The 16683-nt window shown below is 38.1% G+C and overlaps 1 protein-coding gene across 9 annotated transcripts in view; it reads left to right on the forward strand.

The window, feature by feature from the left end:
* Window positions 1-16683, forward strand: part of DOCK9 (dedicator of cytokinesis 9) — a 113217-nt gene that overhangs the window by 12557 nt on the left and 83977 nt on the right. For 2 of the 9 annotated variants that reach the window (XM_085057283.1, XM_085057318.1), the window contains exon 1: window positions 5195-5764. The exons of 4 other annotated variants lie outside the window; for them this stretch is intronic. In XM_085057283.1, the coding sequence (XP_084913409.1) occupies window positions 5603-5764 (162 nt within the window). In that variant the 5' untranslated portion in view covers window positions 5195-5602. Of the gene's footprint in view, window positions 1-5194; window positions 5765-16683 lie in introns of those variants that run through there. 3 more of the 9 variants (XM_085057346.1, XM_085057384.1, XM_085057293.1) reach the window with 2 other exon arrangements.

Here is a 16683-nt window from a genome sequence, read left to right on the forward strand (position 1 = left end):
GCCTGCTCAGCGTGTTTACCTTGCTGTTCAACAGGATGCCATCCTCATCCACTCATCCAGACCACATCTAGCTAATTGGGGTACAGGGATGCTATGGGAGACTCTGTCAGAAGCATTATTTTACTCACAGTATTCAGTGTCCATTGCTGTCTCCTAGTCCACAGAACCAACCATCATATCTCAGAAGACAAACAGGCTCATCAGGCATAATTTGTCCTTGGTAAATCCATATTGTCTACTTGGAACTTACATATATATCTTACACTTTATGTGTCAGGAAATTGCTTCCAGGAGGGTTTGCATCATAATTTTCCAGGAGACTGGAGTGAATCTGGCCAGCTTGTAGTTTTCTGTATCCTCCTTACCATTTTGGAGAACAAATATGAGGATTTCTAAGGATAATCCATATCCAAACACATGCCCTGCATTAGTTTTGACAAATGGAGTGCTTAAGAATTTTAAGACAAAGTAAAACTCAGTGTTGTGGCCACAAAGAAACTTTCAGCACAGTTTCTTCTTTCTGCAGAAACATTAGTTCTTGAAGAGAATTACCTGGCAAAACTCCTCTGTGAAATCTGCATGCAGCAATCATTGCAGAAACAGTTTTTGCAGCAGGAGCTAGCACCCAAACTTTCTGATCCTCTATGAACACTCCATTAAGTATGAACTTTTTTACTCTTGCAGGGCTACTGGATCTTCAGTTCTTTTCTGCAGCATAGTTTTATCAGGCAGAAGCAAGTATGTTGCCTTTGAAATACTATCATTGGATAGTTAAAGGCACTCCAAAGAATGCCCTGTGATGTTGGCTTTAACCTTTGAACTGAGGAGGCTTTAGGGCTCCATCTCTGGTGTTCTGAGACAGTGTACAGGCAGCTGCCAGATGGGAGATAATGCTCCACCTACAAATACTGTCATATTTTGGGAAAAGCTGAGTTCAGGAAGGATGTGTTGAGATCTCTAAAGAGCTGTTTGTTCAGTTCTGTCAAGATGGCATCAGTTTGGGCATTTCAAATGTCATGGACAACTTTGTTGGTAAAAATGCAAGTACCTGCTTCTAATGTTTCAAGAAATTATGGATATTTTTGTGGCTCTTATGCTAGGACTTAGATGATTGAATCCTGCCTGAAGTATGTTCTCTTGCAGATATGGACCTGTATCTTTATGAAGTGTTTTGCTTTAGTAGTGGCTTGTCTGAAGACAGAAGTGTGTTTTGTAGTAACACATCCAATTGGAAGGTCTCCCTAGTTTGATCTCTATCATCTTAACTGTTCAGTTTCTGTCTAGGAGCCTCTGGAGCTCTCATTTTGATAGTGAGAATTTTATAGGATGACCTGAAGATTTTAAATCAACCCAGGCTGATTCCCTAACCTTTATATATGTTAAACACTGTCAAATGGAAACTTCTCAACATTGATTAGAACTGTCTGATTGCTAACACACATTTACTTTGTACCCGTGTCATTATGCTTCTTGGAACTCATTTGGTTGTCAAAGGGTTGCTTAACATGTTGATTTGAAGTCCTCCAGTTCCCAAGTGCAAAGTGATTATTAGTAATTTACTGTAATCAGGGGAATAGTTAGACCCTTAAAGCAATTGTGTTTTTTGGAAGGAAACTAGAGCTTCTTTATTACTTGTCCAAAAGAGTATGTCTCAAAAATACATGATTCTGAACAACCTGGAGCTAACACAACTAAATAATTTTTCTATGCTCATGTTGCAGTCAGTACAGATTGAATATAATATATGGCAGGGAGGAGCTTGTTGCTTCCAATGTAAATGGGTGGTTTGGCTTAGGGGTGTAATATTTGCAATGTATACTAACTCAAATAGCTGGTAATTCCATGTGCTTTCTGGTGCAGACTCTTTTTCATAAACCAAAGGAGAAAGGCATTACTGTTGTCTCCTCTTCATAGCCTTACCTTCCTCCCCTTGTCTTAGGGAAAAAGGCTTTTCCATAACTCAGGCTCAGCTAAAGGCAATTTGCAATGCATGGCTTATTGCTCATATTTGCAGTCTGGGCTTGTTCCTATACTGATTTGTACTGTTTCATTTTTTTCCCTTTGGATTAAGACTTGTACCTACCTTGGTCTGTCTTTTAGCTCTCTTCAGTGGGCAAAGTGCCATCAGACCTTTATAAGAATTTTTCTGGTCTCCTTTTTGTCCTGATTCTGTCCAGGACAGGGTTAATATTTGCAGTAACCAGGAGGGTGCATGGCTAGTTCCCAGAAGTTGTCCTATAGCACCTTGTGTCATTTTCCAGGGACAGGGGAGGGGGTCTCTTGCAGTGGGGGTAGCGTGGCAGTGGAGCAATTGTGTGAATCATTTGCCTCTTTCTTGTACACTGTTATTAGTATTGCTGCTGTTCCTGTGTTTTCTTATTTAATTGCTGTTTCCAGTAAATTGTTCTTATCTCAACATGTGATCTTTAAGTTTTTGTTCCTCCAGTTCTCTTCTCCAGCTGCCCACAGTGGGGAAAAGAAGGAGGCAGTGAGTGAATGGCTTGGAGTGTTTGAGTGGGAACACTGAACTGGGGGATATCATTCCTAAACCACGACACCAGTTCCCTTTGAGATGTGATATTGAAGTGCATAATATCACATTGTGTCACATTTCTGCCTGTATGGTCACTGCTTGTGCAGTGTGGTTGCTCATTACAATTTGATGAATCTTCTTAAGGAAGCTGGAAACTTCCACTTTGCACCAAATTAATAAAAAGTCTGCTTGTTGGTAGACTTCTTTGCATCGTATATTATTCAGTTTCTCCTCCTCCTTGTGGTTTCTTCCCACCCTCATGTACGCACAATTATTTCCTTTTGAAACTCTATTTGGAATCACAGAGTAAGCTGAGTTAGATAGGACCCACCAGGATCATCAAGTCTGCCTCCTGGCCCAATGGCACAGGACCATTCCCAAAAATCACACCATGTGCCTGAGAGTATTGCCCAAACTCATCTTGAACTCTGTCAGGCTGGTGCTGTGACCACTTCCTGAGGAGCTGTTCCAGTGCCCAACCACGCTCTGGGTGAAGAACCTTTTCCTACCACCAACCTAAACCTCCCCTGACTCAACTTCAGGCCATTCCCTTGGGTCCTGTCACTGGTCACCAATGAGAAGAAATCAATGTCTGCTCCTCCTCTTCCCCTCATGAGGAAGTTGTAGACTGTGATAAGGATGCTATTCATGTCACTGGTGTTACCATTGTATTAATACATGTCAGTTTCAGTTGCTGTTTCTAAAATACTGTAGAAACATGATGCTAAATTTATTCAAGACATAGTTGGAATTAAATTTTCTCTTAATTGGTTTTGAATTAGAACACCTCCCAGGGTCATTTCCAACCTGACTTAGACTATGGTTCTGTCATGTGTTTGTCTTTCCAAATTAAATTTGTCTTCCTGTTTCTCCGTAACCTACCTAGTACTTTACAAGTAAGGTAATTTTCTAGACATTTGAAAGAGCTGTCTAGTGCATGATAACTTGTTGTTAACTGACCTGTTTTTCTCATACTCTCTTAAGGCATAAGCTACTTAGTCTTTTTTTTTTTTTTTTTTTTTGCTATTATGTAGTCTTTGAAATTGCATGGGGCAACCCTTTAAATAGTGCTTCCTTTAAATAATCTCTTCACTTTTGATATCATGTTTCTAACCTGAACTTTGTCAGGTCTCTGTAATCCTGCATTTCAGATGGGAGTGAAGTGGGCTTCTGCACTACAGACAGTTAACTTGAATGTATTTTTGGGGAATGTGCTCTGTGGTAATTCCCATGATTGTTTTCCCTTGCATGTTTGCAAGGATGTCTTTATTCAGCCTTAATGAATGGAGCATTGCATTTCCCTCACTGACCTACTTCTTCCTTTCAATGAGGGTAGGATAGGTAGAGAGACGTTGCTGTGCAAGGTTTATAATTATGTATGAAGTATTTCTGTCCTTCATAGTAGAATTTATGCCAGATTCTTCACCATGACTGTCTTTGTTCTCCCTCCTCAAAAAGCTGTTCATTATTAGTAGAACTGCCCTAAAACACTTGGTATTTCTTACAATACGAGAAATGCTCTAACTTCTGCCTTTGTGAATATGGGACTGACAGGAACTACTTGGACCACTGTCAAATATTGTTGAGTTTTTGGTTTTTTTTATTGATGTGTTTGTGTGTTATTACGTTGTATTTAGGTTAGAAGTGTAATGAGAAGCATATTGAGATGTATTAACCAGGCAGAGTTAGGGAAAAATGCTAAGAAGTCTGAAATAGTTCTTGTGAATGTATCATTATAGCTTGCAAATATTTCCTTGAGAAAAATTAGCTGACATCTTGAAAGTGTTTATTGCTTACCTCCATGCTTTTAATTTGGTTTAACTCCACTGCCACGATTTTGATTTTATAAGATCACTTTTTCATCCATATTTGCCATTTGATAAATAAATAAGTAAATACATCTCATTGCTTTCAGTTTAGCAGAAATACCAAACTCACCAACAGTCTCTGACAGGGTGATATGGCCTTCTTGTGGTGTGGATTGGGACAGTTATGTTTTGCAAATTGCTTGCCTTTAAAAGCAGTTTTAAAAACTTAACATGTCTTAGTGTCAGTTAAAGATATTTATGTATTTGTACAACAGATAGCAGTGCAGAATGTGAAGTAGAGTCCTGTAGTGATAATTTCAGTCAGTACAGGTGGGAGTCACTACAAAACTGAGAAATAAATGTATTTTAAATTTCATTCTATATTTTTCTTTTAGAGGTGGATGTTGATTTGAACTAGATAGTCTCTTTTTTTCCCCCTTTTGTGACTACTGATTATTTGCAATCAAAGACTAATAAATTCAGTTTATTAGTCTTTGATTGCAGGTGGGAATTTGTGGATCACTTTGCATGCAAGGAAGAGAGGAAAAAGTAAAGACAGTCTTCAGCTCCCTTGTGATTTTCCTGAACTGATAATAGCATGCTGTGACATACATATTTGATTGAAGGAAGTGTGTATAGCATTCTGTTTTCTTTCCACAGCAGCAGTGATTTAAGAATTTGCCCCTCATATTTTCAGTTTTTTATACTGAAGCTTTTTGTTTCAGACATTAAAAAGCACATATAGGTCAAGTAAAGAAGTGTTTGCCAGTACGAACTCTGTGCTAGGCATTCTGGGAGACTGCTTTCTTGCAGCAGATGAGGATTCTTTGTGGCTGGCAGCAGAAACTGCAGCAGTATCTTTGCAATTTCCTTTCATCTTTGATTATGTTCTGAGGATCTCTGAATATAGGAGCTCTTTCCATAACCCCTTGGAATATCTTTTCATCTCTGTGGTGGAGTACAGCACATGCTGAAAGCCTCCTATCTTCTACAGCTGAGGTATCCTTTGCTTTTCATCGCCCTCTGATTTTTTGTCTTCAGCGGCTGGATTTTTGGCAGTATTTGGCTTACGCAAATAGGATTACATTTCAGTAGCTGATGGTTTCTAGTGAAGGAACATACTAAATGTGGGACATAATGAGGATTGTACAAAGAAATATTACTGCAAAGCACAGGAAAATTACTCGAGTCGAGCAACGGAAGAAGACATTCTGCAAATGCAATCAGGGCTGCTAGAAATGCAAAATTCAACAGATTGGGAATGGGTTGCACGACAAGTGTGATTCTGTTTAAAGGCATTCGTACAGTTTTTGAGAGAAACTGTGGTTATATATGCAAACAGCAAGGGGAAAACAATGCCCTTGAATACACAGCATTCAGCTTGCCAGATGAAGATTCAGAAATATTGATTCAGTCATTCCTGGTAAATAAAAACTTGTTTCATTAATAATTTTATCTGCTAATTGAAAGCTAAACTAAGAATAGCATGCTTATTTAACATCTGCTATGTACAGACATGGATATATATCTTGTCCTGATATTGTAGGATGTTAGTGCATGTATATTGCATGTTATGCATGTGTCTATGCAGCTGTAATGTCAAAGCTTAAGATTCATACTCCTTCTATCATTTGGATTTGTATTGATAGCTCTGGAGAGTTTCCCCTCTGTAATTTTTATAGAAGATTGTCTGCTGTTAGATCTTTCTAAACATACTCTTGGAATGTATTTGGCACTTTGTCTGAGGAACAACTGATGATTATGTTATTGGAAAAAACTAGGGAAGGCATTGTTGAGGAAACAGTAACCCAGCATTTAAGGTTTATTTTTTTCTTAGGGATTTGGGTGTATTTTTTTCTCTGAAACTGTTTAACTCTTTTATTTCTGTTTAACCTACTGAAAGGGGTACAGGAGCATTCTAGAAGAAAAAAAAAAATCGTTAAAGGGAGCAATAACTGTTTCCTGAACCAGCTTTGCTCTCAAAGGCTTTTTAGGTGTTTCCTGATGCAAAGAAAGGAGGCTTTAAAGTGACACTGTGATCTTTGTACCCCCCAGGTTAATGACGTGTTTGTGCGTCAGATGTATTACATTTAGGCTTGAGGGGGTGGAATTGCAAGAGCTAACTAATGTGCACAGCTTGCTTCACAATTGGGCTAGTTAAGGATTTAAGTGCAATTTAAAATAATTTGAGTTTACTTGCTAATTGCTTTGTCACTGTCTCAGTAGTTGGGATAAGAGGGGCGTGGTACACTGAAATAGCTGGACAGATTTTGACAAGCTTGTCTTGCTGGCATAGCCATGCTGTGCGATTGCAGCCATGGAAAGTCTCTAGAAATTTCATAAAGCTTTGTTGTCTTTGTGCTCTTCAGGTCCTTTATTTTGCTGAACTGAAAAATAAGGAAGAAAAAGGTGTATGGTTGCAAAAATGGGTGTGTCTGTCTATCTATCTATATACACGTGTGTATATGCATGCACACATATATGTATATTTCTGTACATGTATGCACATACAAGCTTCTAGGAAAGAACACAGAATAATCTGAACTGTCTTCAGATGCTTAAAATAACTTATAGTTTGTATATTAACCTTCACGATACTCTTGCATTTGCTTAATATGGTTTGATATTCAAAATAAAATGGCTTCCTCTGGGTATTAGAAGCCTTTTTACACTGTTAGCCATTTCTAAGTTATCCTCATACAGAAGATTGTTAGAAATTTGTTAAATTCTGTGTAATTGATACTTTCAGTAACTTTTGTAACCCATTGGATTTAAGACCTAACGCCCTTACTGGCCTTGAATTCTACGTGTAGTTCAGTGAGTGAATGAAGAAATACTTCTTTTTTTGAATGTAATATGAATTATTGTAAGTTGGAGGATGCAGTGATTTTTTTTTTTGCATTTTTTTCTTCTTTTTTTCACATGGTACTGTTCCAGCAATAATTTTTCTTTAATTTAGTCCTGCAGAATTGATACAAACTGGCAAGATGAAGCACAAAATATGCTAGTTTGCCATTTACAACGGAAGCTCCACATCTCTCTCTTAGGGATTTGGGTTTTTTCCAACCCCAAAATGTCTAGATGCTTTTAAATACTGATATTATTTGAGTTTTCCTGTATGGCTTTGTTAGCTTGGTTTAACTGGAAGTAGTAGGTCAAGATAAGTTTATTCCTGGGAAAAATACCTGAAGGTTAGTGTGGAGGAGTGTGCAGAATTGAGGGGTCAGAATGACTTCCTGTTCATTGTACTGGACCAGTGTAGTCCTTAAGAATAAGGGTCAGGGTTTTACAAGGAAAGAACAGGACTTTGTTAAAAGGCCATGCTCTTGATAATCAGAGGTGGCACTGGCTGTTTCTTTCTTAGGTGTTGGCTGAGGCTGGGGAGCAGCTGCTACCAACTTACCCTTAGAGAGTGGAGAGTGGGATTCTCTGAAGAATGGGAAGAAAGGGAAAGATACTGCAATCCTGGCAACAGTGACAAGTGATTTTATGGAACTCATTGAAGTATATAAGACTTACATCTCTTAAATTACACAATGTCTGTACTCTTTGCTATGGAAGCTAGTTTGTCTAGCTCTTTCTCTTCCAAAGGGGTGGCTTTCAGGGGGAGGAATTATGTTGCTCCTCACCGAGAAGCTGTGCATTGAGGTGGAAGCTCCAGGAGTCTCTTCTCTAAAGGGCACCTGTATGGCCAAGACCAAAAGAGTGACACCAAAAGCAGTGTCACTTGCTCGTGTTGTTTTTTATTTTGGTGACTGTTGCAACAGATGCAAGTGGGTGTGTGGTTTCACCTCTTTGTCTGTGCTGTAACACATATCAGAGCTGCAATGTCGTAGCTTAGCCTGTTTGGCTGTACCTGCTGTCTGCTCTATTTAGCCACATTGGATCAAATATCTCCTGATACAGAGCTGTTGTCAAAACACCAGTGACTGTCAGGGCGTCCTTTAATTTAACAACATATTGATCCTCTTGTAAATTCAGTGCTGAAAAACTGAAAATTTCCTGTAAATAGGAAATTTCCTTCCCCTTGAAGGAAAAATCACCTGAGAAGAAAATAAGGAGGAAGAGGCAGTTGATTTAGCATACGTGTTTCTTATTTACCCTTTAACCCAGATGTCAGGAGGTTAAATCTAAAGTCTAGGTAATCTAATTACAGTTTTATCTTAAGAAGGCCTGCTCTTTTGTTTGCTTGAAGGAAAGATAAAATAAAGCCCGTGTGAGAATGTCTTCTCAGGAATACAGTTGATTTCTGTCCATCTCATGTCACTCAAACTTGCAATGAAAATGCTGTGTCTTAGGCTCAGGAACATTTCACTTTGTATTCATAACCTATCACTTTGTGTTGCTAGAACAGGGGATCTCGTAAGGTCTTTAGGTCAACATGGATGAGGATTTTGATTTTAATAAAAGATAATAAATTTAGTTTCAGATGCTGTTAAAAGTTATATCAAAATTAATGAAATTTTATTTTCCCCAACTTCCCATCTTGGCATATTTATTTTTTGTCAAATGTTGAGGAAGCATTTTAATTTACCTAATTTTGTAGTGAGTTGAAGGATACAGTTTCAGAATATTAGCTTGTATGCCTATCTACTTAGTTTGTCATAATTCTCCTGTATTTTTTTTAAATTAATTTTCAAAATGATATTGCATGTTATTTCTGCTGTGTTGCAGTATCTCAGATTTAGGAAGCTTTTTTCCTAGCTATTATTTTTATATTCAAATTCCTTTTTTTTTTTTTTTTAATCAGTGTGTAAACCAAATGTTAATGTACAAGTTTCGTCTTAACAGCTGTTTTGGGCAGTTGACAAAGATGGAAAATGAGCAAGGGTGAATGATGTGGTGACAACAGAACTAGCAGCATTTAAAAAGTTTGAGGTTTTCTAGCGAGCCTCTTGAAGTATTCAGTGATGGAAGAAGCTGGGTTGAGTGTGCTACCAGCACCTGTGAAGAGCTAGAAAATTCAGAAGTGAGATAGATTGGGCTGAAGGATGTGAATTTTTTAATATATTTGCCTGAAAACTGCAGAAAACAGCTGTTTGTTTGGTTTTTTTTCCCATGCTTAAATGTTTCCTGCTTGGTTTACTTCTAATGGCAAATTCATCGCTGCCATTTCTCTCTTTAATCTTTAGAATCTTGTAGTTTGGTAAGCCTACTCAAAGTGGTATGATAGCTGTAGCTTGTGCTAGATGGGGCCCAATACTTTTAAGTAGCCTTTAAATTTATTACGTCTGATGTGGAAAATATCTGTTACTTAGATTGTCCTTACACAATTTCTGAAGAGAAATGTGGGCCATTTTGAAAAAGTATATGTACAGCTTTTAATGGGGTAGATTTAGGTTTTGTCTGGAAACACAACCTGCTACATTTTAGTAGCTGCAGTTCCTTAGTTGGTGTCGCCAGTGGACTTGACAGCAACGTCATCATCAGGTGTTCCTGAGTTTTTCAGTGACTGCTTTTCCTGTGCTGCTCATGAGTCATCTGGTTTATTAATAAACCGTGACATCTTTAAGATATACCAAAGTCTGGGCATGTGGGAAGATTGACTAATGACAGCAGTGAGCTATGTCATTCTGGAAATACCTCCACAGAAGTCATTCAAGAAGAAGAATGTCTCCACAAAAGACATTCAAGAAGAATGTCTCCATGAAAGACATTCAAGTTGCAAATATTTTGATTTTGAAGTAAACTATATATGAATAATTTTTCAAAAAAGACTCTCCTTAATTTAACATGTGTTGTGTTTAAAATAGACCTTAAAGTCTTCATTTACTAAACAGCTTATATTAAGGTGTATTCTTGCTGTCTGAATTTGCAAGTTAATATCAACTTGTTTATATGAAGTAGAAAAGTTTAGTAGAAATAAAATAGAAATATATAAAGGAGAGAGTTCTAAGGAAGTAATTGTGCTGAGTAAGTGGAAGTTGTTTTATTTTAATATGCTTAAACAGCTTATGCAGCAATTCTGTAATGGTGTGCAGACAATTTGTATATGTTAGTCTGTTGTTTCACTCTCATAACTTGCTTCAACTTGTAACTCTATTACGAGTGGCTTTTATTCATCAGCAACTGGAGCATTAGGCTTCATTAGGCCTCTTAATAAGGAAGAAACAGATGTGTATGAGTACATCATCTAACTGTTGCATGGGGTTTTTTGATGGGTCACTTGAATTAGAGCACTTCTTTTATCTCCTTTCATCTTACTGCTCTGGCTGAATAAAAACCTGGCATCTGATGCGCTGACTTGTAGTTTTGGCTAAATCTCCCGATGGTTTCTGTAGACGTCTTTTGTTTTCACCTTTCATTAGATTCCTTTGGGAAGAATGCTCGAATGTCCATTTCCTTATATCCCTCTGCCCTCTCAGCAGGGGAGTTGCAGCACATACTCACCAAGTGTGTAGTACCTACATCAAATACATGTCTTTGAAAGATGCATGAGAGGACTATCAGAAACAGGTTGGCAGGCAGTCACTGCAGTGGCATGCAGAATATAAGATTAAGCATTTTATCTTCAGGAAAAAAATCTTGAGGCCTGGAGATAAAATCAGGGTATTTGGTCAAGTCTACATGCATAAACCATTATTCATCTATGACAATATAGGTTGGACTAGCACAGAAAGATTTCCAACCCAAAAATATGGGACCAGTTTGCATCCAGGTAGAAAGCAGCAGAGAATCTTGGAGGAACAGGATACCTTGTGCTGAAAGAAATCAAAATGTCTGGAGGTAAAAAACCCAAAGAACAACACAACCCCATCAAACAACAACAAAAAAAGAACCACAAACCATTCTAAAACCCTAAACCCCACAAAAAACCCCCTTAAAACTGCCTGTAAAGTTTTATATGGTCTTGAGGAATGAGAAGATTTCTGTGGTGGAGAAGCTTTATGGGTGGGGCTTTTAAGACTAGAGTCTAGACTGAATGAGCACATGGAAAGGAATTGACTTCTGTGCTCCTCTTTCTCAATACTTCTATCCACTTGCTTTAGGAACAGCCTGAAGTGCTCATTTGAGTCATCTATAGTTGCAGGTACCCTATTCTATCATGAAATTAAATGCAATTAAAGTAAATAATAGAATCAAGCAATTGTTTGGGTTGGAAGTGACCTTAAAGATCATCTAAAGATCATCTCCTGCAGATACACCTTCTACTAGACTAGGTTGTTCAGAGCCCCATCCAGGCTGGCCTTGAACACTTCCAGGGATGGAGCATCCACAGCCTGTCTGGGCAACCTGTTCCAGTGCCTCACCACCCTCACACTAGTGAATGTCTTCCTAATATCTCATCTAAACCCTCCTTCAGTTTAAAAGCCATTCCCCCTTGTCCTATCACTACAGGCTCTTGTAAAAAGTCCCTCTCCTGATCTATCATAGGCCCCCTTTAGATTCCGGGAGGCTGATCTAAGGTCTCCTTAGAGCCTTCTCTGGGCTGAACAATCCCAGCTCTCTAACCCTGCCACAGGAGAGGTGCTACAGCCCTGTGGCCATCCTCTGGACCCACTCCAACAGGTGGGTCTTCTGCTGAAGACCCAAAGCTGGGAGCAACCTGCTAACTCTTGCAATGTTTTTGATTCTTAAAACTCTACAGTGTGAAGTCCAAGACACTTTCATATTTCAGTTGAGAGCCAAACCAAGGTGCATTCTTCAGTCCAAGGACAGAGGTGAATTAGCATTCTCCTCTAGGAGCAAATTGTTCCTGGAAAAAGTCATGTAAGATTGGTGCTACACAGTGGGAAGACCTCCCCTCAGACTTGCTTGGCACAGAGCTACTTCCATTTGAGAGATCTTCAGACTTGGGGGTTTGATTCAGTGTTTGTGTGTCTGTTCTGTCCTGCTAGTTTCTGATAGTCATAAGGTCCTGTCCAGTTAGTAAAAAAGTCATCTTTAGTCCAGTACTGTTCTCACAGTCAGTCTACTTGTGTATGTCCTGTCTATAAGGAGATGTGTCAGAACCATAGCTAATTCAGAATTGCAGTTTTAATCTTGAATTCTGCTATACTAAATTCTATTGATTTGTTTTCTTTATTTCTTTTTTTTTTCCCTGGGACCTTAAGGAAGTCAGATTTTCCGTGAAAATAGATAGATATCTGCTACGCTGGGTATGAAATTAATTGCATCACAAGTTGATACTTCATAGATAGTGGCATGTAAGTGTGTCACAGGGACGAAAGTTAATCTGCATTTTGTTTAGCTCTGCTGTGATTTAAACTTATTTTGGTTTTTATTTGTCACAGCGTAAGAGTGTCCACACTAAGGTACTGTATCTTGTCTGTCAGATCTCTGTCTCATTGAGAAATAATGAGATGTGCCATGTTTGTGTTAATAAGTTTAGCCAAATTCTTGTTCTGTGAAATAGAGCTTTTGAAAAATGCATTGTGCATAATCACCATGGATCCAATAGAGATGATCACAGGGAGAATCCTTTAACTTTATGCTGCAACTAAAAGAAAGGTTTTTTTATCCAGCTTCTTGAATGGTAGTACAGACCTGTACAATGGTGTTACCTTATTTCATTGATGGAACCTACTCATGATCAAGACCTTTTCATTGTAGTATCTCAGCATCTCTGCCCTATCCAGGCTACTTAACTCTCTCCCTAAAAAGAATGTTCTGAGAGTAATTTTAATCTGTAATGCAAAATTTGAGATTGTATCAATCATATTGATTTAGAGATATCTCTGCAAAGAGGGGTTGTTGTTCTCTCTGTTACAAAATAGGCTTTTCTTGCTTTATCAAAGAAAGTCAGTAAAATGGGAGGATTTTAGCTGTGATGTGGGCAACACGAGAAGTTCTGCTATATGTATTGCACTCATATCTGTGTCTTATGCATTTTCTTTTTTCATCCCTGTTTCCATTTGAGAATATTCTCCTCATTGGTGTGACTGCAAATTACACATTTGCAGTGTTTGCTATAGGAGGAGTGAATCTTCCTGAGTTTCTTGTGGTCTTTTCTGTTTCATCTGAGTGTAGCATGGATGGCAGGGAATTGCCGGGTGAATTGCATGCTGCATTCCATCTGCTATCAGCCTTTCTCTTGACCTTGTGAATATGTTCTTCCAGGGAGGCACATACCTGTTGGTCACTTATGAAACTTGGCAGCATTAAGATAGGTATAGCTGCAACACTGAATCTTCCCCTGACTTGTGAAATGTTACCCTTGAATACAGCTGCAAGGCAGGCTGCCAAGTGTGGGAGGGCAGTGCTGGAATACCTTGTACTAATACAGATGGGAGCAAGAAGTACTGGCTTTTAATGGTCCTTGTCATTCCACTAAAGTGGGTCCATATTTTCAGATGAGCTACTGCCTTAAAAATGCAACCCAAACCAAAAACCAGCCAGCCAAAAAAAACCAACCCCCAAAGCCCTAACAAAACAAAGCATCAGTCCCCTCCAGTTACCCATCCTTCTCATTTTTGAATTATTTTTTTAAGAGATGGTGTGAGTTGCCAGGTAATTTAGAGCCACAAAGTAGAAAGTGTAGCCACAGAGCAGAGAACAGGTGTAGGGTTTTACTAAACAATGTCAAATCCTTCTGTTTTCCCATATACAGGACATGCAAACCTACAGTAATATTATTCCTTCTCCTCCTCCTACCAGCTGCTACAGGTTAAGGACAGTTCTTTACTTAGAGCAGCTTACAGAGGGAAGTTTGATGGCTGTAATTATAGCTAGTAGGTTTGATGATCTTGATGCAGACTTTTAAGTAGGACTTGGAGCAATAGAAGGGCCATTAAACCAAACTGCTCATATTTTAGGTTGTTCCTACAGGGAGGCTGGGTAGTCATCTTTTTTCCATTAAAGTTCAGAGGAAATTCTCAAATGCTGCCTATTCCCTTACTATCATTCACTTTTTATTACGTGGTATTATGCATTAGCTAAGTAAGATCTTGGAGTGAAAAGGTATTTGAAGGAATAAGAGAGTGTATGTGAGGAACCTGTCTTTTGGGCAGCATATTGGCTGGATGAATCACTGAGATACTCCAGAAATACTGAGACATACTGAGAACTTTGTTACCTATGTAATTTTGTAATTACTTAGTCTGTGTTCCTTAGGGGTATATATTTGTGGTAAATATTTGTCTGTTGGAAATGGTGTGAAAAATACCGTTAAAAGTACCTTGTGGAGTCCTTCAGGCCACTGTGTTTGTAAGAAGATGAATTGCACTGTTTTCATAATAATGTGAGTTATTTCTGCAGGCATGTCTCTAGCTAGTAATTTCCCACAGTTTTGGGAGCTGTGTTGGAAATGCAGTCAAATAACTTTCATATAGTAACATTCTTTGTGTCTGCATTGTGTTCCTGGATTTTCTGTTGATCCTTATTCAGGTAACTAACTTCCTGATGCAACAAATTAAGTACTTTTTTATTACTGGATGTTTTTTGGGTTTTTTCATTTCACTTAAGGAGGTTAAAACTACAGGTCACCTGAGAAGATGATAAATTTTCATGTCTTAAAGTCCTGATTTTTATCTTCCAGTTTGTGAATCTTAATATGTTATCTGTGAATCTTTTAATGCACAACTTTATTAAAGTAACTTAAATCTTTTAACTGTGTGATGCCTGGATAAGCAATATCTCTTGGGATTTTGTTTGTTTGGTTTGCTTTGATATTTTTGCTGTGGATTTTTTTGTTTGTCTGTTTTTTCTCCCTAAGTATTTTCTTAATGAATTAAATTCTAGAGGTAACCACTAAGTCCTCAGCAGAGAGTAGATGTTGGAAGTACACACCAGTTTGGCAGTTAAGGTATATTTCATGCAGGATACAGCTCCAGAGATACTGCCTCAGTCTTGTGTTTGTTAAGTAAAAGAGTCTATTGTAATGGTATATCTGTGTTAGGGAAATGCAGGCTAGATATAACATTGGTCAGTAAGGAAAAATAGCTTCTATACCTTTAAACTGATGTTATAAAAATTCTAGTCTATTGGCTTTCTTTTTGTCCCTCATCATGTTTTGAGAAGAACAGGAAGAGTGACAGGGAAAGAAAATCACATTTATACTGAATTAAAGTAATCCAGATGCATTCAGGAGAAGTACCTGACCAGGATAAAATAATATTGCCATTTAGAAAAAGAATCCTTTTTTAAATTAAGCAGAAGAAATACTTTTTAAAATATATATTATTTTTAAGCCTTTATTAGTGTAAATGTTCACCAATGCTTTTTGCATAATAAAGTTGTGCATTTCTGGTTGCAGTTGAGTATAATTGCAGACCATCTCAATGAAACAAATTCCTGTTTGGCAGCTGCATCCTCAAGTAATGGTGTAATTTAGTCTAAGCTGTTCTGTGCTTCCGTTCTCTGAAAACAAAAGGGGCTGGTGCAAAATAAAAAGTGTAACTAAATGTTCTTGAACTATTGTCTACCTTGCTTAACACAGGAAGATCTGTTTTGTAAATTTGACTAAACTGCTGGTTTTCTTCTTAACTCTTAGTGAAGCTTCATAAAGTACTGTTTTGTGGAGTTTGGTGTCTCAGTATGAGAGAGGCAGCTTAAAAAGTACACGGACTGAACTTGTATTTGCTAGAGGAAAAGACAGAACCATAATAAATCATTATTATGGACTAAAATGTTAATATTTCTTTCAGTCTACTCTAGAAATGTACTTGCACTGTGGATGGGATGGGCAGACTCTTGTCCAGACTAAATTTCATGAGTGCAAGCTGAAATAGCAGTATGCTGTGCAAGTGTGAGAGTGGAGAGAAGGGGAAGAGAAAGGGATATCAACACCTTATGTTGGGTGTGAAGAATAAGAAACCTGTGCCTGAAGTTGTGCCTTTTTGAAAACACAATAAAGGAGGATGTTTGTGCTTCTCCCCAACTTCATCTGCTTTCTGCAGTTTAAGGTGACTTTCTCTTCTATTAGAGAATAGACAAAAATTAATGCCAAATTAAATTTAGGATGTGAGTTATTCTGAAGTGAGGTAACTAACTGTCCCAAGAGAACTGAGAGCTGAATGAAGGTGGTGGCTTAGTTTCCACAGCTGTCTGGTTCTTTTGTGGACAGAGACTCTAAAATAGGGACGTGCTTCTCTGGGGAGTTGAATTTTCTCTCAGATGTGTTTTTGCTTGGTAAATACAGCTACAGCGACTCATAAGTGTTAAAAAGAAACAAAGGGAAAACCAAAACATTCCTCTCAAAACCTGGAGAAAACTGCTCATCACAGTTCACTTTTTTTTTCTTTTCAGAAGGAATTTAGCTTATACTAAAACTACTGTGTGAGGAAGCTGGAGTAGTCAGACCTTAAAAATTTCCAGTATGGTGAGAGAGTAGGTTGGGTTAAAAAGCAAAGTCGAAACATGACTTGAGTTTATGTTGTAATTAAGGACAAGAAGGAAGATAGC

Source organism: Lichenostomus cassidix, chromosome 1 (assembly GCF_008360975.1).
Source record: "Lichenostomus cassidix isolate B80296 chromosome 1, HeHo_3.0, whole genome shotgun sequence".
Taxonomy (NCBI): domain Eukaryota; kingdom Metazoa; phylum Chordata; class Aves; order Passeriformes; family Meliphagidae; genus Lichenostomus; species Lichenostomus cassidix.